At 36.5% G+C, this 26,178-nt stretch overlaps 1 protein-coding gene across 1 annotated transcript in view; it reads right to left on the reverse strand.

Moving 5' to 3' along the window:
• The window catches only part of LOC118638698 (coiled-coil domain-containing protein 7-like), a 375,882-nt gene that overhangs the window by 262,883 nt on the left and 86,821 nt on the right, over nt 1-26,178 (reverse strand). The window contains exons 11-12 of the mRNA XM_036274854.1: nt 15,724-15,754; nt 15,207-15,296 (exon numbers count right to left, since the gene is read on the reverse strand). Of these exons, the coding sequence (XP_036130747.1) occupies nt 15,207-15,296; nt 15,724-15,754 (121 nt within the window). The remainder of the gene's footprint in view (nt 1-15,206; nt 15,297-15,723; nt 15,755-26,178) is intronic.

Consider the following 26,178-nt stretch of genomic DNA (forward strand, 5'->3'; position numbering starts at 1 on the left):
ATACGACAATATACATTGCTAAGATTTCCATTTTACTTTTAGAATCACTGTACTTATTTTCAAGGAAAATTATCTGAATAGAAGCAAAAAAATTAATGATATATATAAAACATTTATTATAGTGCTTTATAGAACATAAGTTGTATATAAATTAATACATATCAAAGTAATTAAATTTCCCTAATAAATTACAGTCAGTTCTTCTATAATATGACATATACCTTCATGAAAACCACCTCATTATAAAAAACCATGCAGTACAAACTGCAGGATATATGGGGACACAGGGTTAGGTGCACAGCAAACAAAAACGTTGTCAGTGATACATTTTTTAAAATGGCAATCTAATAAAACATTAATAAATTTTATATAGTTATAATTAAGAAACATGTATTATGAAAAATATAGCTCTTTATCTTGAAAACAGCATGAATGTTGTTTGTGCAACTGAGCTTTGAATAGGTTGCAACTTGTGAATTATTCTGTAGTGTTGGAAAGTAAGCTACCTGAAACTAAATAAAAAGTTGTAACACCAGATGTGGACTAGTATTTTACACTATGTACATAGTGAACTAAAGTAGCTTGTAGATGCTCTTTTTGGCCTTCAGCTATACTTTTTGCAGATAAAATTGTGCATAAGCAAATATAAAATTCACAATATGCTCAGATTGTTCAACTGTGTTAAAACAAATTTGCATTTCAAAACAAATATTATAGCACTACTGACCACATGTTTTAAAGTATTCTTGATCTACTACATATTACAAGATTATTTTATCCTAAAAAGTAGAGAAAAAAACTTAACAATTAGATTATTGAAAATGTTAGATGTGCTTAATAATAGAGACCTACTAAAGTATTAGGTGGTTATTTCCTATTTCAGACCACAACTTCCAACAGATATCAAATTCATGACAGTGGAAAGGTTCTCATAAGTTAAACACAAAGTGTAACAATTTCTCATAAAATATGGAAAATAAATATAATGATGAATTCTTAATGAGAATTAAGAATATAATATTATGCCCTGGCCAGTTGGCTCAGTGGTTGGAGCGTTAGCCTGTGGACCAGAGAGACCCGGGTTCGGTTCCCACTAAGGGCATGTACCTCAGTTGCAGTTTGTCCCCAGTCCTGGTTGGGGTCACGTGGGTGGCGGCCACTCAGTGTATCTCTCTCACATTGATGTTTCTCTTTCTCTCTTCCCTCTCTCTCTCCCTCCTGCTCTATCTGAAGATAAATCCAAAAGCGTCCTCAGCTGAGGATAAAAAAATAAAATAAAAAGAGAATATAATACTATTATTCTAATATTTTCTGGCTTAAATATGAGTCTTTGGATATACTTAGTATCAGAAAAGTCTAATATATATTGGCAATCAAAAATACTAAAATAATGAAAGAAAAAAAGACTAAAATATAATGAACAGATCATGAATGACCAGTAGGAAAATTTCAAGTGGACTAATGTACTTTTAATTGGAGTTCATGATGGAAAGAAGGGATAGGGAAAATAAGTATTTAAAGAAATAATGTCAATTTTTTTTTTCAAATTTGAGGAAAACTACCCACAAAGCCACAACAATACAAGAAAAACTACTCCAAGACACATCATAATAAAAGTATTTAAAAGCAGCAATAAAATCTGAAAAGAATACAGAGGAGAAAAGCAGAATACATACAAGAATAAGGAGGACAGAAGACTTCTTAGCAGAAACAATGCAAGCAAAGGAGCAATATCTTTAAAGTAGTGGAATAAAAAATGTCAGTCTGAAATTTGTTATCCAGAAAAACTACCTTTCAAAACTGAAGGCATAAAAAAATTTGTTTTGTTTTTAGAAATCAAAGAGTTGAAAGTGTACATCACTAGCAAAGCTGCACAACAACAACAACAACAAAAGATAAAGAATCCTTCAAGCAGAAGAAAAATGGTACCAGACATTAACAAGAAATACACAAATTCAAGAAGATTGCATGAATAAATATAAAGACTATTTTTCTTATTCTTAAAATTTCTTTAAAAGGTAATAGTTTACAGCAAAATTAATAACAATGTGTTGTGCTGTTTCTATTATATGTAGTAAAACATATGATATGCATGAAAACAACAATACAAAGACTGGAAAGGGACAAATAAAACTCCTATTTTAAGGTTCGTGTATATGAAATGATTTAATGTCACTTGAATATAGACTGCACTTCACTAAAAACAAGATGGTAAACCTTAAAGTAACCAATAAAGCAACCAACTGAGCAGCAAATATAAAGTAATACAGATTTTTCTACCTGGAAGTGGGTGTTGTTATAACAGACAACTAAAATTTTTGGAAATGGATTTGGAATTGAGCAGTAGATAAAGGCTGGAAGAATTCTGTGGAGCAAATTTGATATACAGGTTTAGTGCAATGATAGAATATGAAATTTTAACTCTAAAATTTGCATAGAAGTACAAAGGCTAAATATAAATAACTTAATTTTAAGTTACTTTTATTGGGGTAACATTGGTGAATAAAATTGGTTTCAAGTACACAATTCTATGATACATTATCTGTATAATGCATTGTGTGCCCACCACCCAAAGTAATATCTTTTGTCACCATATATTTGACCCCCTTTACCTTTTACTATCTCCCCAACTTGCTTGTCACTGGTAACCACCATACCGTTGTCTGTGTGTAAGAGTTTTTGTTTGCTTGTTTTTCTTGTTTATTCATTTGTTGCTTTCAGTTTTATACCCTACATATGCGTGAAATCATATGGTTCTTAACTTTTTCTGTCTGACATTTCGCTTAGCATAATATTCACAAGATGCATCCATGTTGTCACAAATGGCAGTGTTTCATATTTTCTTATGGCTGAATAGTATTTCATTGTATATACATATAATAAATAACTTCTTATTGAAAAAACAATAAGGTGAGTTGACTTAAAATAACAGGCCTTATTCTAAATTTTTAATCATTAAGGATTGCATACATTGGTGTAAGAAGAGACAAGGACAACGGCACAGAACAGAAAGAACAAAAACAAATAAGCAATAATATATTCTTTAAGCAATAATAGTTTGTGGCAACAGCATACTAAAACATATCTTTTTAGGGGATCCTAGTTAGGAAGCTAAAGAAGAAAGCCAGGTGATAGCAGAAATGGAGTAAAGAAGGAGTCAGCAAATTGTAGGCCAAATCTGCCCCGCTGCCTTTTTTTTTGTAAATATTTACTGCAACACAGCCCTGCTCATTTATTTATGTATTGTCTAGGGCTATTTTCATACTACAGAAGCAGATCTGAGTAGTTGCAACAGAGATGGTGTGGTCTGCAAAACCTAAATATTTATCTAGCTCTTAGAGTAAAAGGTTATTGATTCTTGGAATAAGAGGTAAGATAGTCATTAGAGAAACTTTACCAAGCACAATAAACACCAAATATTTGCACCCAGTATCCTTTAAAAAACAAAAACAAAAAAAAACAAAAAACAGCACTACATTTTAGGTTCTGCACCTCCCTCATCTCAAATTGTCCCACTGACATTTGACCCAAGCAAAGCCAATAAGATCTAATCACCTAAGAACTGTCTATTATGGAAGGAAAGCAGTTTGGAGGTGAGTACTCCCAGAGCCAGTATACAAAGAAATGGAGGGAAATATCCATAAGTTCCCTCTCTGATAATTCCCTAAAATGACAGATGTAGTGGTTGTCCATGAACTTCTATTATTTTGACTTCAAGAATTGCCCTGGGTCTGTACCTCACCAAACATGTTTAAATTCCCTTCAACTCTTTGAATTACTGATCCAATAAATGTCTTGCTTTAGATAGTCAGGGTCAGTTTCTCCTACTTCCAGTAATAAGAATAATAATACCCTTAACTGACACAAGAAACTACTGATTACCATTTGGCAGAAAAGGTTAGAAATTAAATGTGGCTTTTGATTATTAAAATTGGTTGTTCAAAAATAAAAGTATTAAAGGAGATAAACTTAAGAACAGAAGCCTACTTTTGAATAAAATTGATTTATTTGTTATCAGAAATCCTAAATTTGACATAATTCTACAGCCTTTATTCTCTTCCCGCCATCATATTACAACTCTGTTCTCTGCAAACAAACTCTCAGACATCCTGGTTTTTGTCCTCATGTGGGTATAATACTACTACTATGCATGGAGAAATGATCCTTCCAAATTTCTCCTTCACATTTCCACACTTCTTTAGGTTTCCACACACAAAACCTTAAAGAAACAATACAAGAAAGCAAAACCAGAAACTATTGCAATATTTTCAAGTTATCTAAGAAGCTTCAATTTTTAAATTTTTATTTTTAAATAACAGTTTACATACAATATTATACTAGTTTCAGGTGAACAATATAGTGGTTAGACAATTATCACCCTGATAAATCTAGTACTCATTTGACACCATACATAGATTTTACAATATTATTGACTATATTCCCTATGCTGTACTTTACATCTCCATTACTATTCTGTAACTACGAATTTGTACTTCTTAATCCCTTCCCCCTTTTCACTCATCCCCTAATCCCTTCTTATCTGGTAACTGTCAAAATATTCTCTGTATCTATGAGTCTGTTTCTGATTTGCTTGTTCATTTGTTTTTTGGATTCCACATATAAGTGAAATTATCTGGTATTTGTCTTTCTCTGTCTGATTTATTTTATTCAGCACAGTACCCTAAAGGTCCATCCACATTGTCACAGATCTTGTCACAAAAATTTCATTTTTTATGGCTGAGTCATAATCCACTGTATTGATGTACTACTTCTTCATTATCCTTTCATCTATTTATTGTTGTTGTTGTTGTTGTTATTAATCCTCACCCACTGATTTTTAGATAGAGTAGAAGGGAGTGAGGAAGAGAGAGAGAGAGAGAGAAACATCAATGTGAGAGGGACACATCGATTGGTTGCCTCCTGCACAATCTCGACCAGAGCTGGGGATTGAACCTGCAACCCAGGCATGAGCCCTTGACCAGGAATCGAACCCAAGACCCTTCAATCCACAGGCCTACACTCTAAACCCTGAGCCAAGAAGCCAGAGCTCCATTCATCTATTGATGGACACTTAGGTTGCTTCCATATCTTGGTTATTGTAAATAATGCTACAATGAACAAATGGGTATATTTGTTTTTTCAATTTAGTGTTTTGGGTAATACCTGGAACTGGAATTGCTGGGTCTTTTCCAGTACCTTGTTATAGCCTCTGTTTTAAAGTTTGTTTTGGCTGGTATAAGTATTGCTACCCCAGCTTTGGTTTTTTTGTTTGTTTCCATTTTCATGAAATATTTTTTCCATCCTTTTACTTTTAGTCTGTGTGTGTCTTTCAATCTGAAGTGTCTTGTAGACAGCATATGTAAGGGTTTTGTTTTGTTATTTGTTCAGCTGCTGTATGTCTTTTGATTGGAACATTTAATCCATTTATATTTAAAGTGATTATTAATAGGTATGTATTCATTGCCATGTTATTCTTTCTACATTCCTCTTTTTTTTTTTTTTTTTTAATTCCCTTAAGAAAACCCTTTAACATTTCTTGTCATACTGGTTTGGTGGTAGTAAACTCCTTTAGTTTCTGTCTTGTTTGGGAAGCTCTTTATTTCACTTTCAATTTCTAAAAATTTTCTTGTTGGGTAAAGTAGTCTTGATTGTATGTCCTTGATTGTCATCACTTTAAATATTTTATGCCAATCTCTTCTGGCCTGAAATATTTCTGTTGAGAAATCAGCTGACAGTACTGTGGGAACTCTGTTGTACGCAGCTGTCTTTCTCTTGCTACTTTTAAGATTTTTCTCTCTGTCTTTCACCTTTGCCTTTTTAATTATGATGTGTCTTGGTGTGAGTCTCTTTGGGTTCATTTTGTTTGGGATCCTCTGTGCTTCCTGGATATGTGTGTCTTTTCTTTTTCCTTCATCAAGTTAAGAAAGATTTCCATAATTATTTTTCAAATAGGTTTTAAATTCCTTGCTTTCTCTTCTTCTGGCACCCCTATGATGCAAATATTGGTACACTTGAAATTGTCTTGGAAGCTCCTTAAACTACCCTTATTTTTAATTATTTATTTATTTTTGGCTGTTTTTATTTGATGTTCTCTACTGTTGATTCCCTGTAATGTAGTCTTCATTTCACTTATTTTATTCTTCATTTCCAACTAATTCTTTTTTATGTTTTATATCTTCTTTTTTATGTTTCCTATCTTTTTGTTGAATTTCTTACTGAGACCATTGAGTATCCTTATAACCAGTGTTTTGAACTCTGCATCTGGTAGATTGCTTGTCTGCATTTTGTTTAGTTCTTTCTCTGGCTGTCTCTCTGTAGGGCACAGAAGCACAGCCTCCCCATTCACCTTATCTGAGTATCCCAGGTGCACACTCCTCACCACATGTGGGCTGTGTGCACCCTTTTATTACAGTTAAGCCTTGGTTGTTGATGGTACATCAATGGTAGGGATTTACCCTCAGTCCAATTGGTTGCAAAGACTGGCTGCAACTACCATGGAGAACCTGCTGTTCACAGAGGCTGATCCCACAGAGCAGAACTGGCTTCAGTAGGGCTTTGGTGCCGACTGAATCTGCCCCTTAAGTGTGTTGCTTATGGAGGTAGTTGGGTGGTGCTTTGTTGAGGTCTGAAGCTCTCTACCAGGTGTGATGGCTCTGGGGCCTACAGGGAGGTGCACACAAGGTCAACTGCCACCTGTGCCCTATCCAGGGCCACCAGACATAAGCTACAAAGCGATCTGCAAATGGCTGCTACTTGTGCTGGGCTTTGAGGTGCGCAGGAGAGGCCAATCTGCAAACCAAGGCCAGCTGCAGCTAGTGCTGAGCCTAAGGCCCCTTAGCAAGTGGTTGAGGGCATCTCAAGGCCAGCTGCTACTTGTGAGATTTTAGGAAAGTCTGCAGCAAGAGCCAAGACAGGCCAATGGTATGAAAAAGCAGCTTGGGAAGGCCTGCAAATTGGATGATGCAGGGTCTCGGGGAATCGCCAGGGCAGAGCAAACAATATTAACTAGGTTGATGGATTCAGATATGGCGCCTGTCTGCCATCTCTGTTCATGGAAGGTTTAGCAAATGAACAATGGCCTCTGCCAAGACTTCCACCTGGGACAATGCTGCCCCTCCAGCCCCTGATGGATAACTCAGTTTTTCCCCATATACCCCTGGTGCTTTTCAAGTTGCTGTCCCAGTGCTGGAGCTCAGAGTTAGTGAATGTGAGTAAGTCTATGCATGGGCCCTTTAGGAGGAACATCTGGGATTCAAGCAGCTTCCTGTCTCACTTAGCCACAATCCCCACTGATTTTCGCAGCCAGAATTTATGGGGATTTCTATTCCCAGCACTGGAAACCTGGGCTAAAGACCTTGGTATGGATGGGACTGGGACCTCTTGCTCCACAGGGGAGACCTCCACATCTGAGAGAACCCTCCTGATTTTTAACCAACACATGTGGGTGTGAGACCAGCCCATTACACATCTTTACCCTTCCTACCAGTGTCTATGTGGCTTCTTCTGCATATCCTTAGTTATAAGGATTTCTGCTCAGCTAGACTTCAGGAAGTTCTGAATAATGGTTGTCCTGTAGTGTAATTGTAATTTTGGTGTGATTGTGGGAGCAAATGAGCATAGCATTTCCCTACACAATTATCTTGAACAGAAAACCTCTCTCTAAAAGGTTTTTGTTTTTTTAATGTGGATCTAATGGTGAATGACTAAATGTTGCAAAATTTGTTGTTTTTATAATGAACTTGGTTTTTATTTATTTCTTTTTCCCCAATTTATATTAGTTTATTTTTGTTACAGATATTTCTCTTTTCCCCCCCTTAAACCCCATCCTTCCCATCCCCTCCCACTCCTCTAGCATTGTTGTCTATGTCCATTGGATATGCATACATGCATATAAGTTCTTTGGTTCATCACATCTATTCTTCCCACCCCCGCACCCCACTTCTGAGGTTTGTCAGTCTGAACCATACTCCTTTCCATGTCTCTGGGTCTATTTTTTTCATCAGCACACCTTGTTCATTATATTCCACAAATAAGTGAGATCATGTGGTATTTGTCTTTCTCTGATTGGCTTATTTCGCTTAGTGTAATACTCTCTAGGTCCCGCCATGTCCTCTCAAAGGGCAAGAGATCTTTCTTCCTTAGTATTGCATAGTATTCCACTGTACATATGTACCACAGCTTTTTTATCCACTCATCTATAGATGGACACTTGGGCTGTTTCCAGATCTTAGCAATTATAAGTACTGAAGCTATAAAAATAGGGTTACATATATTCTTTCTGATTGGTATTTCAGGATACTTAGGATATATTCCTAGAAGTGAGACCACTGGGTCAAATTGCAATTCAATTTTAATTTTTTTGAGGAAACACCATATCGTTTTTCTTGGTGGCAGCACCAGTCTGCATTCCCACCAGCAGTGTACCACAGTTCCCTTTTCTCTACATCTTTCTCATCACTTGCTTGATGATTTGTTGATGGCAGCCATTCTGGCAGGTGTGAGGTGATACCTCATCATTGTTTTAACTTGAATCTCTTTAATGATTAGTGATGTTGAGCATTTCTTCATATGTATCTTGGCCATTTGTATGTCCTGTTTGGAGAGGTGTCTATTTAGCTCCTCTGCCCATTTTTTAATTGTGTTTTTTGTCTTCCTTTTGTTGAGTTGTATGAGCATTCCATATACTTTGGAATTTAACCCCTTATCCGATGTATCACTGGCAATTATGCTCTTCCATAGAGTGGGTTGTCTTTCCATTTTGGTGGTTTTTTCTTTCGCTGTGCAGAAGCTTTTGAGTTTGATATAGTCCTATGTCTTCATTTTTCCTTTGTTTCTGTTGCCTTCAGTGATGTATCAGTGAAAATTCTGCTTCATATGATGTCTGAAATTTTGTTGCCTACATTTTCTTCTAGGATTGTTACAGATTCACAAGTCACATGTAAGTCTTTTATCCATTTTGAGTTTATTCTTGTATATGGTGTAAGGTGATGGTCTAGATTCATTTTTTTGCATGTAGTTGTCCGATTGTCCCAACACCATTTATTAAAGAGGATGTCTTTACTCAATTGTATGCTCTTTCCACCTTTGTCAAATATTAATCGAGCATAATGTTTTGGGTCAATTTCTGGGTTCTGTATTCTATGTCATTGATCTATATGCCTGTTCTTGTGCCAGTACCGGACTGCTTTTATTACAGAAGCTGTGTAGTATAACCTGATATCTGTTATTGTGATCCCACCTACTTTGTCCTTTTTCAAGATTGCTGTTACTATTAAGGGTCTTTTTTTATTCCCTCTAAACTTTGTAAGTATTTGTTCTAGTTCTTTGAAATATGTCGTTGGCATTTTGATGGGGATTGCATTGAATCTATAGATCGCTCTGGGTAGTATGAACATTGTAATTATGTTAATTTTTCCAATCCATGAACAAGGTATATGCTGCCACTTTTTATCTCTTCCTCTTTTTCTTTTTTCAATGTCCTGTAGTTTTCTGCAAATAGGCCTTTACTTCTTTGGTTAAGTTTATTCTGAGGTATCTTAATTTTTTTGCTGCAATGGTAAGTGGGATTGCTTTTCAAGTTTCTCTTTCTGTGAGTTCATTATTGTGTATAAGTATGCCGTCAATTTCTTGATGTTAATTTTGTGTCCTCTTACCTTGCAGAATTCATTTATTAAATCTTGCAGATTTTTTATGGAGTCTTTAGGGTTTTCTACGTATAGTATCATGTCATCTGCGAATAATGACAGTTTCACTTCCTCCATTCTAATTTGGGTCCCTTTTATTTTTTCTTCATATCTGATTGCTATGGCTAAGACTTACAGTACTATATTAAATAAGAGTGGAGAAAGTGAGTGTCCCTGTCTTATTCCTGTTCTAAGGGAAATACTTTTATTTTTGCCCATTGACTATGATGTTGGTGGTAGGTTTTTCATATGTGGCCTTTATTATGTGATAAATAGAGAGATATGATCCCTCTATTCCCAGATTGCTGAGCGTTTTTATCAGAAATGGGTACTAGATTTGGTCAAATGCTTTTTTGGTGTCTATTTATATGATCATATGTTTTTTTGGTTTTGTTTTGTGTTTTGTTTTTTATAGTATGTGCCCCTAGCAGGAACTGAGCCCAGGACTCTTTGGTCTGCAGGCCAACGTTCCAACCACTAAGACAAACCAGCCGGGGAGATTATATGGTTTTATCTTTCATTTTGTCTATGTGGTGTATCACATTTACTCATTTGCGAATATTGTACCAGCCTTGCCAGCCTGGGATTAATCCCACTTGGTCATAGTAAATGATCTTTTTTAATGTATTGCTGGATTTGATTTGCTAGTATTTTGTTCAGGATTTTGGCATCTATGTTCATGAGGGATATTGGACTGTAGTTTTTGCTCTTTTTAGTGACTTTTTCTGGTTATGGAATTAGAATTATGCTGGCCTCATAAAACGAGTTTGGGAGTTCTCCTTTTTCTTGAATTTTTTGGAATAGTTTGAGGAGAATGGGTGTTTGTTCTTCTTTGAATGTTTGGTAAAACTCCCCCAAGAAGTCATCTGTGCCTGGGCTTTTGTTTGCTGAGAGTTTCTTAATTACATCTTTAATTTCCTTAGTTGTTATTGGTCTGTTCATGTTTTCAATCTCTTCTTTGTTTAGTTTGGAGAGACTACGTGTTTCTAGAAATTTGTCCATTTTGCCTAGATTGTCCAATTTGTGGCATATAATCGGTTCATAGTATTTGTTCTCAATCCTTTGTATTTCTTTGGTGTCTGTTGTTACTTCTCCTCTTTCTTTTCTAATTTTGTGTATTTGGGTTTTGTCTCTGTTTCTTGGTGAGTCTAGTTAAGGGGCCATCAATCTTGTTTATCTTTTTGAAAAACCAGCTCTTTGTTTCATTGATCATTTGAATTGTTTTCTTTTGGGGGGGGTCTCCATGTCATTTATTTCTGCTCTGACTTTACCATTTCATTTCTTGTACTTATTCTGGGGTTTTCTTTTTATTTGCTTCCCAGTTCTTTAAGTTGTGAGGTTAGATGGTCTATTATAAATTTTTCTTGCTTCTTGAGGTAGGCCTGTAGTGCTATGAACTTCCCTCTCAGAACTGCTTTTGCTGCATCCCATAGATTTTGTGTTGTTGCGTGTTCATTGTTATTGGTTTCCAGGAAGTTTTTAATTTTTTCTTTGATCTCCTTGCTAACCCATTGTTTAATAACTTGCTATTTAGCCTCCGTGTGTTCAAATGTCTTTGCAAATTCTTGTTCAATTGGTTTCAAGTTTCATGCCAATGTGATCTGCGAAGATGCTTGATATAATTTCAATGTTCTTGAACTTGTAGAGACTTAGCTTCTGTCCCAACATGTGGTCTATATTTGAGAATGTCCCATGTGCACTTGAGAAAAATGTGAATTCTGAAGTTTTGGGGTATAATTCTCTGTAGATATTTATTGAATCCATTTGATCTTGTGCTTCATTTAGAGTCCCTGTTTCCTTGTTAATTTTTTGTGTAGAAGATCTATCCAGTGATGTCAGGTGTTTGAAGTCCTCTGCTCTGATTGTATTGCTGTCAATTTCCCCTTTGAATTTCTTCAGAAGGTTTTGAATATATTTTGGTCCTCCTATATTGGGTGCATATATGTTTACCAAGGTTATATCTTCCTGTTGAATACATTCTTTCAGTATTATGTGGTACCTTTCTTTGTCTCTAGTTATAGCCTTCATTTTAAAATCTATTTTATCAGATATAAGTATTGCTACCCTAGCTTTTTTTTCTTTTCGTTTGATTGGATTTTTTTTGTCCCTTCACTTTCAACCTATGTGAATCTTATGTTGTAAGGTGCGTCTCTTATAAACAACATATATATGAGTCATGCTTTCTTATCCAGTCAGCTACTCTGTTTCTTTTGATCGGGCGTTCAGTCTATTTACATTTAAGGTTATTATTGATATGTACTTTTTATTGTCATTTTGTTTATTGGGGTTATATTGTTCTTCCTTTTTCTACTAATTACAGGAATCCTATTAACATTTCTTGCAGTGCTCGCTTGGTGCTAATATAGTCTCTTAGTATTTTTTTTTTCTGGGAAGCTCTTTATTTCACCTTCTATTTTGAATGATAGCCTTGCTGAATAGAGTAGTCTTGGATTCAGATCCTTGTTTTTCATGACCTTGATTACTTCTTGCCATTCCCTTCTAGCCTGTAGTGTTTCTGTTGAGAAATCAGGTGATAGCCTAATGGGTGTTCCTTTGTAGGTAAACTGTTGCATATCTTTCTGCCTTTAGGATTCTCTCTCTCTTTTTAAATTTATCTGTATTGTCGAATGTATTACAGATGGTCCTCATTTTTTCCCTATTGACCTCCTCTTATCCGCTCCCACCCCTCTCCTGCTTTTCCCCACACTGTTGTCTATGTCTATTGGTTATCCTTATAAGTTCTCTGGTTGGTCTCTCCCCACCTCCACCACTCCTTTCCTTTGAGGTTTTTCAGTCTAACAACCAATTTGTACTTCTTAATCTCTTCAACCATTCCCCCAACCCCCTCCCATCTGACAACCAACAAAATGTTCCCAGTATCTGTGAGAATGCTTCTGTTCTGCCTGTTCATTTTGTTTGTGGATTCAATTGTCAATAGATATGTATCCATTCACATTTTGTTTGTTCATATTTTTTATATTTTTCTTCGAGAAGACCCTTCAACATTTTACATAATAATGGTTTGGTGGTGATGAACTCCTTTAGCTTTTCCTTGTCTGGGAAACTCTATATGGCCATCGATTCTAAATGACAGCTTTGTAGGATAGAGTAATCTTGTTTGTAGGTTCCTGCTTTTCATCACTCTGAATATTTCTTGCCACTCCCTTCTGGCTTGCAAAGTTTCTATTGATAAATCAGTTGACAGTCTTATGGGAACTCCCTTGTAGGTAACTAACTGCTTTTCTCTTGCTGCTTTTAAGATTCTCTCTTTGTCTTGAACCTTTTGCATTTTGATGATGATGTGTCTTGGTGTGGGCCTTTTGGAGTTCATCTTGTTTGGGATTCTCTGTGCCTCCTGGACTTGTATATCTGTTTCCTTCACCAAGTTAGGAAAGTTTTCGGCCATTATTATTTCAAATAGGTTTTTGATTTCTTGTTCTCTCTCTTCTCCTTTGGGCACCCCCAAGATGTGAATGTTGGTACACTTGAAGTTGTTCCAGAAGCTCCTTACACTACACTCAATTTTTTTATTCTTTTTTCTTTTTGTTGTTCTGACTGGGTGCTTTTTGCTTTCTCATATTCCAAATCGATGGTTTGCTTCTTGGCTTTACCTACTCTACTATTGAGTCTGTGTAAATTAGTCTTTATTTCAGTTAGTACCTCCTTCATTTTGGACTGTGCATCCTTTATTTCTGACTCCTCCTTTTTTACACTCTTGAGGTCTTCACTAAATTCATTGAGGTTCTCACTAAGTTCATTGAGCATCCTTATAAGTAGTACTTTTTAACTCTGCATCTGTTAGGTTGCTTATCTCCATTTCGCTTAGTTCTTTTCCTGGAGTTTTGTTTTGTTCTTTCATTTGGATCTGTTTCTTTGTCTCCTCATTTTGACTGCCTCCCTGTGCTTGTTTTTATGTATTACTTAACAAGAGGTATGGGGCTAGCTAAGACCAGATGCTGCTTGTTTGAAGTAATTCAAGAAAACCTGAAACAGGATCCAAGACAGGCCAATCTTATGGTAAAGCAATTGGCAACATCTTGGATGGGCCTGAACGTTGTTTGGGGCAGGGCCTCAGGGATTCACCAGGGCAGGGCAAACAGTGTTAGCCAAGTTGCTGGAGTCCCAGATATGGTGGTTATCTGCCCCCCCCAGGGAAGGGCTCACCAAAGAAACAAAGGCCTCAGATGGCATGTCTTTCCAGGAGAAAGCCACTTCTCCAGCCCTCTCTCCAATGCCAAACAACTCAGTTCTTACCCATATGTCTTTCAAGCTGCCTCCCCTATGCTGGAGCCTGGAAGATGTGAATACGAGTAAGTCTGTGCATGGGTCCTTTAAGAGAAGCTGCCTAGGGCTCTAGCAGCCTCAGCCTCCCTCAGCCTCAATTCCTGCTGCTTTTTCCAGCCAAAAGGTATGGGCACTTCTCTTCCTGGCACTGGAACCCTGAGCTGGGCCCTGATGTGGAATGTGGACCCCTCAGTCCTCAGGTAGGACCTTCACAGCTGAGGTATCCTTCTAATTTTTTCTTCCACACGTAGGTTTGGAACCAGCCCGTCACACCTCCGCCCCTCCTACCAGTCTCGATGTGGCTGCTGCTTTAATTTCATAGTTGTAGGACTTCCATTTAGCTCAATTTCAGGCGATTTTGAACAGTTGTTGTTCTGTAGTTTAGTAGTAACTTTGATGTGGTTGTGGGAGGATGCAATACCACAATTTTGGAATTGAAAAATTCTTACACTTGGCCAGACTACTCAATTATTTAATATAATAATTTACTACTATACTTTTATATATTTTTTTAATTTTCTGTCTCTAGTTGGAACTACATTTAAATGAACTATTTCTAATTGAATATGTGCGACAGACCTGATCTATGTAGGATCACTGCTTCTTTAACTGAGTAGGTAACAAATCTCCTGATACTACTTCTGCCTCCTTATCTAGTAAGGAAAAATTATCTGGTAACCAATATTAGTGCTTCTGAAAAGAATATTTTTCATAATTTTATGTTTATTTTATGTTGAAACATACATCTTATGGTTTTAAGTAGTTAATAAAATTTTCTCCTAATCCATTTGACTTTGTTGTCTACATTTTAAAATTTATAAGCTTTATAAAAATTTCAAGGGAGAATAATTAGGGAAAAAAATTATCCTAGAAATTTCTATTCACTATACTTGGTATAGTGAACTGGGACACACATTATATAATTGCAAAGATATACAGTAAAATGCACTTGAAGTATATTTGAAAACCCTAATTGATTGCTATTTTAACAAAGTTAAATATTGACCTATGAATGTGTTTCAGAATGTTTAAAATTAGTCTGTTCTTATAGCATCCTTTGGTTTTCATAGCTAATATCATTTAAATACAGTACTTTTTAGGTTTTAAAAACAGAGATGTTACAACTTATTAATATTGAAATGTACAAGAAAACATTTAAATATACATTTTATTCCTATTTTAATATAATAAGGCTTTTTAAGTACTGCATGCCATTTTTTACACTAAAATTTAACTAACCTCGGTATTCCTCAACTTTTGTAGTTCATTTTCCAGCACTGACTTCTCCTCTAGTAACAGTTGGAAATCATTTTGTATTTGTTTGTATTTCTAAATACAAATAGTATAATTTTAGTAACAATGAAAAACAACACTTTAATATAGAGAACTTATTTAGGTACTAAATTATTAAAGGAAGAAAGTATTCATTAACTCATAAAAATAATGAACCATTGGTACTAATTTGTAATGTAAAGTTGTAACTGAGACAGAAAGAGGCAAAGAAACTAGAAGAGACAATGAATTAAAGTTTAAAAAACTGAGAGATATTACAGTTTAATATTTCATAAGTGACGTGTTTCTGAGAGATAATATCAAAAGAATAAACAAAGCTTTTCAGCTCACATATGCATAGAATTCTCTTGAATAAACTAAGTAAGCATTAGATCTTTATTTAAGATTATGTACTCTGACAATTTCTAGAGTCTATGAACAACAAAGGCAAAGTGCAATTTCAAACTGAGAATGCTATACTTACAGTTTCTAACAAAATTTTATCATTTTTAGTTCTGAAAAAAAATTTTAAATGTATATATTACAATTTTATTTTATGTGACATACTTATACATACACTTTGTAAACATTTTTTTAAATATAACAAATAAAATTAAAGTACACTTTGACTATCATTCCAAAAATTCAATGCTCTAACTCTCTTCAACTGTAACAAGCACCAATAGCCTAATATGGGGAGCTAGAATAAATAATAATATACATGTCTGCTTTAATACCCTGGTCTAGTGGAAAGAATAATCATATAAACTAACCTCCACCTTTAAGAATGCCCCTATAACATGTTAAAGCTTTCATCTCACAAAGCTTTGAAAGTTCTTCTAATAAGAAAAATTCTAAAAAGATAAAAAGGGAAAATAATAAATATGGCCTAACTGAATTACATACCAAAAATATCTGAACATTAATTAATATAAGCCATAAGACCTTCAATTCTGTTTTAATTGTTTTTTTATTCATTTTTTATTTATTTTTTAATTCAATTCTGTTTTTAGTAGCTTCCCTGGACATCATTTTCTTTATACATCTCTATTAACTCTTGATCACTGGACTTGATAACTAGAAAATATGATCATGTAAAATTTCCCAATTTTTCAATGTTGAATCTAAATAAGTTTTTGAAAAAAAAAAAAACACACTCAGTAATATAAATGTTCTGAATACATTTAACTTTAAAACATTTACTTAAAAATAATTATGAGTGATTACAAAATAATGGTAGATTAAGTGTAAGCTACATTGACCTTCTCCCAGGACAAAACTGGAATTACAGCTAAAATATAGAAAAATCATGCTGAGTAATCAACTGAAGACTAGCTGGATTAAAGAGGAGCACACATTGAGACTGGTAGTAAGTGTGGAGATGTGAGAAGGCTGGCCAAGCTCCCACAAGCAGTAGCTAAAGTTCCAGAGCGATATCTCAGCTGTGGGGTTTCCGCTGAGAAGGCTGGGGCATAAACCCCAAGCTGGGATCCCCAACCCAGAGTAACAGAACTGGGAAAGATGCCCACATAACCCCTGGCTATGAAAAGTACCAGAGGTTCAGTACAGCAGGGAGAAATGGCAAGATATGCAGACACACTCTTAAAGGGCAAATGCATTAATTTTTTTGAGCCACTCAACTTTAGTTCCAGCAGAGAGAGGGCAGAGTAGACTAGAGCTGCTTGGAAAAAGTTTGAGATTGGAGACTTTGAGGAAAGTGTTAGGAAGGCAGCTGCCAAGATATCTGTATGAAGGTAGATTCGAAATGGCAGTGGAGTGAATGGAAACTACACAGATGTTCTGCCAGGACCAAACTGGAATTACAACTAAAATAAAGACAAATTGTCAGGAAAAAGGAACAGAAAATCAACTAGAAAAGGACTATATAACCAGGGACATTGAATTGAACCTGGTAGGTCTGTGGAAGTGCAAAAGGGCAGGCTGGGAGCCCATGGACAGTACCGGTTTTAGCTGTGAGCAGCTCCCTCAGAGTTAAAATTCCAAGCCGGCTCCACAGTACAAAAAGCCAAAACAAAGCACTAAATTAACTATAACCACTCACCATGGGCTTTGGCAGAGGGAGGGCAGACTGGACTGGAACTATGTGGGGACACTTGGGATTTGGGTGGTACTCAAAGTCATTGCTGAGTTGTGGCCGCATAGGACAGTGGCCATCTTGCTCATTCCTGGAGCTCTGGAAAGAAGCAGCAGGCCCTCCCTTGGAGATTTAACCCCATCCAGGTGGGACAAAAAATGCAAATTGAGGCTCATTAAATCAGCATCTGCCCCATCCTCTGGAAATCCTCTTATGCTGAACATCTTAGAGAGTTTTTCATTCATCTAAGGACCACAACCCAAGGCTCATCAAGTAACTGAGTCTAATAGCCTCCAGGCAAAAAGCTAGAGGATAACTGAACCTTTCCTGGGCTTGCAAATCAACCCAGGAAAGTAAGACTTGACAGTGGTATTAAACGTGGGCCCACCCAGACTCATCCAAACCCAGTGGAGAGAACCACAAACAGCAGAACACCAACTCCCACAGGGAAAATTTGGCAGGCTGCAAAACCCACTGAGATAGCCAAAAAGGTGAAACAAAGAAACAAATCCCAAAAGAAAGAACAAGAAAACACTGTCGAAGATGTGATCAGTGAAAGGCAGTGAAGAAAGTTATAAGAGGTAGAGTTGAGAGCCATGACCTTGAAGAACGTCAACAGCATGAGTAAGGACCTCAACACCATGAGTAAAGATATAGAAACATTGAAAACTAACCAAGTTGAAATGAAGAATAACATAGCAGAAATAAAAAACACTTTGGAAGGAATTACCAGCAGAGCAAAGGAAGCTGAGGACCAGATCAGTGAATTATAACACAGGGTAGAAAAAAATCAAACAATCAAAAAATCAAAAGGAAAAGACAATTAAAAAACAGGAAGACAGCTTAAGAGAACTGTGGGACAACTGAAAATATAACAATATTCACATCATAGGAGTCCCCAAAGGAGGAGAAACTGAGCAAGGGTTAGAGAATATATTTGAAGAAATAGTGACAGAAAACTTCCCTAACTTGGTGAAGGAAGAAGGCATTCAAGTTCAAGAAGAACAGAGAGCCCCAAGTAAGAAGAACCCAAACAGGCCCACACCAAGAAAAATACTAATCAATATGCCAAAACCAAAAAACAAAGAGAGAATCCTAAAGGCAGCATAAGGTTAACAACAGATTACCTACAAAGGAACCCCCATAAGGCTATTAGCTGACTACTCAACAGAAACTCTACCAGCGAAAATGGAATGGCATAAAGTAATCAAGGTCATAAAAAACAAGGATCTCAATCCAAGACTACTCTATCCAGCAAGGCTATTATGCAAAATAGAAGGTGACATAAAGAGCTTCCCAGACAAAAACAGCAAGCTAAGGGAATATATTAGCACCAAACCAGCACTGCAAGGAATCTTAAAAGGACAGCAGTAAATAGTAGAAAAAATAGTAACTGAAAAAATTAGGCACACTAAACAAAAATGGCAACAAATAAGTACATATCAATAATCACCTTAAATGTAAATAAATTGAAGGTTCCAATAAAAAGACACAGAGTAGCTGATTGGATAAGAAACCATAACTCATATATAGGTTGTTTACAAGAAACCCATCTCACAACAAATGACTTACATAGGTTGAAAGTGAAGGGATAGAAAAAAATCTTCCAAGCAAACGGAAAGCAAAAAAAAAAAAAAAGCTGGGGTAGCAATACTCATATCTGATAAAATAGATTTCAAAATGAAGACCATAAGTAAAGAAAAAGAAGGCCACTATATAATATTGAAAGTATCTATCCAAAAAAAAAGATATAACCTTGGTAAGCATATATGCATGCAATATAGGAGCAACAACATATGTTAAAAATCTTCTAGAAAAATTCAAAGGAGAAATCGACAGCAATACAATCATAGACTTCAACACCCTGCTGACATCACTGGATAGATCCTCTAGACAAATAATTAACAAGGAAACACAGAGTCTAAATGAAGCACTAGACCAAATGGATTTAATAGATATCTACAGAGAATTACACCCCAAAACTGCAAAATTCACATTGTTCTCAAGTTCACATGGGACATTCTCAAAGATAGAACACATGCTAGGGCACAAACGAAGTCTCTACAAGTTCAAGAAGATTGAAATCAAATCAAGCGTCTTCTCAGATCACAATGCCATTAAACTAGAAATCAATAGCAACAAGAACATGCAAAGACATTTGAGCACATGGAAGCTAAATAGCATGTTATTAAACAATTAATGGGTTACCAAGGAGATAAAAAAAATTTAAAAGAATAGGAAAATATGGCGGCAGGCAGGACTGAAGGGAGGGTGAAAGTGTGAGAGAGTGAACTAGTGTGTGAGAGAGTGTGAGTGTATGTGAAGGTGGACAACCAAACTCATGCAGTGCAGAGATGCAAATCAAAAGGTTCCTGTGCTGTGGATGCGGAGCAGCTGGCTACTGTGGTAAGTGGATCTTCAGGGCGCTTTTCCCTGTGCCCCAGGGAAGTCCTACAATTTTGGAAGATCTTGGGTCTTCCCTGGTAGAAGGCAGTGGGAGGGGCTAGACCCTAGCAACCTGAACCCACCAGTGCACCTGGCACCATCAGACCAGTGGATACCTGTGTCAACACAGACCAGTGCACAGTAATGGAGCTGCCAAGGTGCCAATTTCAGAAGCCACAAATTGCAAGGAGCTCAGCACCATCCCCCACAGTAGCAGCTCAATCAGAGTATAGATATATCCCCAGCAACAGAGACTGAGGAGCAGACATCAATCCCCAGGCAACAGAAGCACAGACCAGAAGCTGAGACACATCCCCAAAAATAACAGCAAAGGCTGAGCAAGAGATGAGCCTCAAGGGGCAGCAGTACTACCCAGCCGCCAGCAGTGGGACCTAGGGCTCCACAGAGGCCTGTGTGATCCAGCAGCCCACAATAGCAATGGGAAGCCAGATCCAGAGAGGAACTGGTGCGATCCAGCTACCTATGAGACCTGCAGGGTGCAGGAGTACCAGAGAGGCCCATGAAACTCAGCATCCCACAAGGTGTAGAGCTGGGTCTCCAAAGGGACTGTGTGATCCAGTTACCCATGGGACCTGCAAGGTGCAGAGGCCCCAGAGAGGCCTATGCAATCCAGTAGCCCACAAGATAGGCATGGAGCCTGATCTCCAAAAGGACTGAGCAATCCAGTTGCCTGCAGCACCTGTGGGGTGCTGGGGCAACAAAGAGGCCTGTGTGACCCAGATACCCACAAGATAGGTGTGGACTTGGGTCTTCAAAGGAACTGTGAGATCCAGCTGCCCACAGTACGGGCAGGAAGCACGGCTCCAAAAGGGCCTGAGCTATACAGCTACAGGTGGCACCAGGGACCAGCTGGGAACACAGCTCCTGAGGGGCCCACATGATCCAGCAGCAGCACCTACCAGGACACACCAATACCAGCCCCCAATAGTCAATCCTCCAGGATTCACAGCAGGCAAAAGGCGACACGCAACAAAACAGTCTGGGAGGCACAGTAGCCTTATCTGATATACAGATAGCCCCATACACATCCAAACATTCCTCACTGGGTCTCAACCTACCAGATGGCTAAATGGGGGAGACAAAGAAACAACACCCAAAGGAAAGGGAAAAAAAGGAATCTCCAGAAAAGGAACTACAGGAAATGGGAAACAGCAACTTGTCAGGTAAAGAATTCAACGCAATGATTTTAAGAGTGCTCAAATAATTTGGCGAGAACTACAAGCAACTTAGTAAGAATTATAAAGAGATCACTGGGAACACTTCAGCTTACAAAAAGGTAGAATCTATGCATAAAAATCAAGAGGAAATAAAGAATGACATAGCCATTATGAAAAATACCTTAGAAGAGTTTAATAGTGGATTAGAAGCTGAAGACCAAATAAGTGACTTAGAAGAAAAGATAGAGAAAAATACTCAAAGACAGCAGTAAATGGGAAAAAAAAAATTAAAAAGCAGGAGGAAAGTTTAAGTGAGCTTTGGAACAACACTAAACATAACAACATTCACATACCGGAAAAGGAAGAATCAGAGAAAGGAATAGAGAACCTATTTGAAGAAATAATGATAGAAAACTTTCCGAAACTGGTGAAGAAAAAAGTAACACAAGTGAAGGAAACACAGAGAGTCCCATGCAAGATGAACCCCAAAGACCCACAGCTAGACACATCATAATAAAAATGGCAAACATTAAATACAAAGAAAGAATCTTAAAGGAAGCAAGAGAAAGACAGAAAGTTACCTACAAGGGAGCTCCCATTAGACTGTCAGCTGATTTCTCAATAGAAACGATGCAGGCCAGAAGAGAGTGGCATGAAGTGTACAAAGTAATGCAAGGCAGGAGTCTGAATCCAAGACTACTCAGTCCAGCAAGCCTATCATTCAAAATTGAAGGAGGCATAAAGAGCTTCATGGATTAAAAAAAAAAAAAAAGCTAAAGGAATTTACCACCACCAAACCAGCACTCCAAGAAATGCTGAAGGGACTATTGTAAGAAGAAGAAACAGAGAGAAAGAGAGTGAGAGAATAACACAGGCATCAAATAAAAATAGCAACTAATAGCTATCAATAACAACCTTAAATGTAAATGGCTTAAATGCTCTAATCAAAAGACATAGGGCAGCTGATTGGATAAGAAAACATGACCCATATATATGCTGTCTACAAGAGACCCACCTCACAACAAGACTTACACAGGATGAAAGTGAAGAGATGAAAAAAAATTTTTTCAAACAAATGGAAATGAAAAAAAAAATTTTTTAAACTTGGTGTAGCAATACTCATATCTGACAAGATAGACTTCAAAACAAGGGCCATAATAAGAGACAGAGAAGGTCAGTACATAATATTAAAAAGAGCAATTCAACAAGACCATATAACCATGGTAAACATATATGCACCAAATACAGAAGCACCAAAATATATTAAAAATTTCTGGAGGATTTCAAGGGATAGGTCAATACCAACACGATCATAGTGGTTGACTTTAACATGCCACTGACCACACCCGGAAGATCTTCTAGACAAAAAATTAACAGGACATAGAGTCCTTACAAGACTCACTAGATCAGTTGGACTTAATTGATATTTACAGAACACTTCACCCCAAAGCTGCAGAATATACATTCTTCTCATGTGCACATGGGTCATTCTCAAAGATGGACCACATGTTAGGACACAAAGGAAGTCTCTACAAATTCATGAAAATTGAAATCATATCAAGCATCTTCTCAGATCACAGTGGCATGAAATTAGAAATCAATTACAATAAAAACACAAAAAACATTCAAACACTTGGAGGCTAAATAGCATGTTAGTAAACAACAAATGGGTTACTAGCAAGATCAAGGAAGAAATTAAAAACTTCCTTCAAACCAATGAAACTAACACACAACACAAAATCTATGGGACATGGTGAAAGCAGTCTTGAGAGGAAAGTTCATAGCACTACAGGCCTACTTCAAGAAACAAAACAAAAAATTCCTAATTGACTTTCTAAGCCTACAACTTAAAGAACTAGAAACTAAACAAAAAGAAAAACCCAGAGCTAGTAAGAGAAAGAAAATAGTAAAGCTCAGAACAAAAATAAACAACATAGAGACTAAAAAAAAAAGAAAAGAAACAATTCAAAAGATCAAGGAAACAAAAATCTGGTTCTTTGAAAAGGTAAACAAGATCAATGGACCTTTAGCCAGACTCACCAACAAACAAAAAGAAAGAAACCAAATAAACAAAATCAGAAATGAAAGAGGAGAAGTAACAACTGGCACCACAAAAATACAAAGGATCATCGATACATACTATGAACAATTATACACTAACAAATTGGACAATCTAGAAGAAATGGACAAATTTCTAGAAAAACACAGCCCCCCAAAACTAACCCAGGAAGAGAAAGAAAACTTGAACAAAACAATAACAACAAAGGAAATTAAAGATGAAATCAAGACTCTCCCAAGAAACAAAAGTCCAGGCACAGATGGCTTCATGGGAAAGTTTTACCGAACACTCAAAGATCTAATACCCATTCTCCTGAAACTATTCCAAAAAATCCAAGAAGATGAAACACTGCCAAACTCATTTTATGAGGCCAGCATAATCCTGATTCCAAAATCGGACAAAGACACTACAAAAAAGAAAACTACAGGCCAATATCCCTGATGAACACAGATGCTAAAATCCTTAACAAAAGATTAGCAAAATAGATGCTGAAAAAACGTTCTACAAAACCCAGCACCTATTTCTGAAAAATATGCTCAGCAATGTGGAAATAGAGGGATCAAATCTCGACATAATAAAGGCCATATATGAAAAACCTACAGCCAACATCATACTCAATGGGCAAAAACTAAAAGCATTTCCCTTAAGAACAGGAACAAGACAAGGATGCCCACTTTCGCCACTCTTATTTAACATAGTAATGGAAGTCTTAGCCACAGCAATTGGACATGAAGAGAAAAAAAGGGGATCTAAATTAGAAAGGAGGAAGTGAAACTGTCATTATTTGCAGATAACATGATATTGTACATAGAAAACCCTAAAGACTCCATCAAAAATCTACTAGACTTAAATGAATTTGGCAAAGTAGCAGGAGACAAAACTAATGTAAAAAAAAAAAAATCTATGGCATTCTTATACACCAATGATGAACTCACTGAAACAGAAACTAAAAAAATATATAATTCTACTCACTGAAACAGAAACTAAAAAAAATAATTCTATTTACCATTGTGGAAAAAAAATATATCAACATACTTAGGAATAAACTTAACCAAAGAAGTAAAGAACTTATCTACTACAGGACTTTGAATAAAGAAATAGAGGAAGATATAAAAAAGTAGAAGTACATAGCTTGTTCATGAATTGAAACAATTAACATCATTAAAATGTCCATATTACCCAAAGCAATCTATAGATTCAATGCAATCCCCATCAAAATACCAATGATATATTTCACAGAACTAAAACAAATATTTTAAAAGTTCGTATGGAACCAAGAAAAGACCCCAAATAGCCACAGTAATCTTGCAAAAGAAGGACAAAGTAGGTGGGATCACAATACCAGATATCAGGTTACACTACAAACCTACTGTAATCAAAACATCCTGTACTGGCAAAAGAACAGGCATATAGGTCAATGGAATAGAGCAGAGAACCCAGAAATTGACCCAAAGCATTATGCTCAATTAATATTTAACAAAGTTGGCAAGAGCATACAGTGCATTAAGGACAGCCTCTTCAATAAATGGTGTTGAGAAAAAAATGGACAGCTTATGCAAAAAAATGAAACTAGACTATCAACTTACACCATACAGAAGAATAAACTCAAAATGGATAAAACAACTTAAATGTGACTCATGAATCCATAAAAATCCTAGAATTTTTAGGCATCAAAATTTCAGACATCATACACCGCAGAATTTTCATTGATGCATCACTTAAGGCAACAGAAACAAAGGAAAAAATAAACACATGGGACTACATCAAATTCAAAGCTTCTGCACACCAAAAGATACAATCATCAAAATGGAAAGGAAACCCACTGTATAGGAGAGCATAATTGCCAATGATACATCAAATAAGAGGTTAATTTCCAACATATATAAACTGCTCATACACCTCAACAAAAAGAGGACAAAGAACCCAATTAAAAAAATGGGCAGAGGACCTAAATAGACACCTCTCCAAACAGGATATACAAATGGCCAAGAGACATATGAAGAAATGCTCAACATCACTAATTATGAGAGAGATGTAAATTAGAACAACTATGAGTTATCACCGCACACCTGCCAGAATGGCTGCCATCAACAAATTATCAAGCAACAAGTGCTGGCAAGGGTGTGGAGAAAAGAGGACTCTAGTACACTGCTGGTGGGAATGCAGACTGGTGCAGCCACTATGGAAAACAATATGGTGTTTCTTCAAAAAATTAAAAATTGAACTTCCATTTGACCCAGTAATTCCACTTCTAGGAATATACCCTAACAAGCCTGAAACACCAATCAGAAAGAATACATGTACCCCCATGTTCATAGCAGCACTATTTACAATAGCTAAGACCTGGAAACAGCCCAAGTGTCCATTGGTAGACAAATAGATAAAAAAGCAGTGGTATATATACACAATGAAGTACTATGCAGCTATAAGAAAGAAAGATCTCTTATCCTTTGAGACGACATGGAGGGACCTGGAAAGTATTATCCTAAGTGAAACTAGCCAAACAGAGAAAGACAAGTATCATATGTATGATCTCACTTATTTGTGGAATATAATGAACATAACATTCTGAGGTATGGGGTAGTTTCAGAGTCGTGGAAGTAAGATACGGACTGACAATGCCCAGAGGAGGGGGTGATGGGGGAGAGATAAACCACAGAACTTATATCTATGTATGCATGAACAATGGACATGTACAACAAAGCTGGAGACAGGGCGGGGAGGGAGGGGGAGGAGGGAATCAGTGGGGGGGGGGAAGGAGAAATATCTGTAACAAAAATAAATTTAAGTTAATTTAAAAAAAGAAAAATATTGAATAAATATTGACACTACCTATGAAAATATCTTTGAAAGAGTGAGAAGCATTTAAACAGTTCAGAGGAAAAGAAATATCTAATAAAAAGTAGCTAATTGTTTAAAAATAAAATAAAAATTGTACTGCCATTTGACCCAGTGATCCCACTTCTAGAAATACATCCTAAGAATCCTAAAACACCAATCAGAAAGAATATATTCACCCCTATATTCATAGCAGCACTATTTACAACCGCTAAGATCTGGAAACAGTCCAAGTGTCCATCAGTAGATAAGTGGATAAAAAAAGCTATGGTACATACACACAAAAGAATACTATGCATCTGTAAGGATGAAAGATCTCTTACC

This window comes from Molossus molossus, unplaced genomic scaffold (assembly GCF_014108415.1).
Source record: "Molossus molossus isolate mMolMol1 unplaced genomic scaffold, mMolMol1.p scaffold_m16_p_1, whole genome shotgun sequence".
Lineage (NCBI taxonomy): Eukaryota > Metazoa > Chordata > Mammalia > Chiroptera > Molossidae > Molossus > Molossus molossus.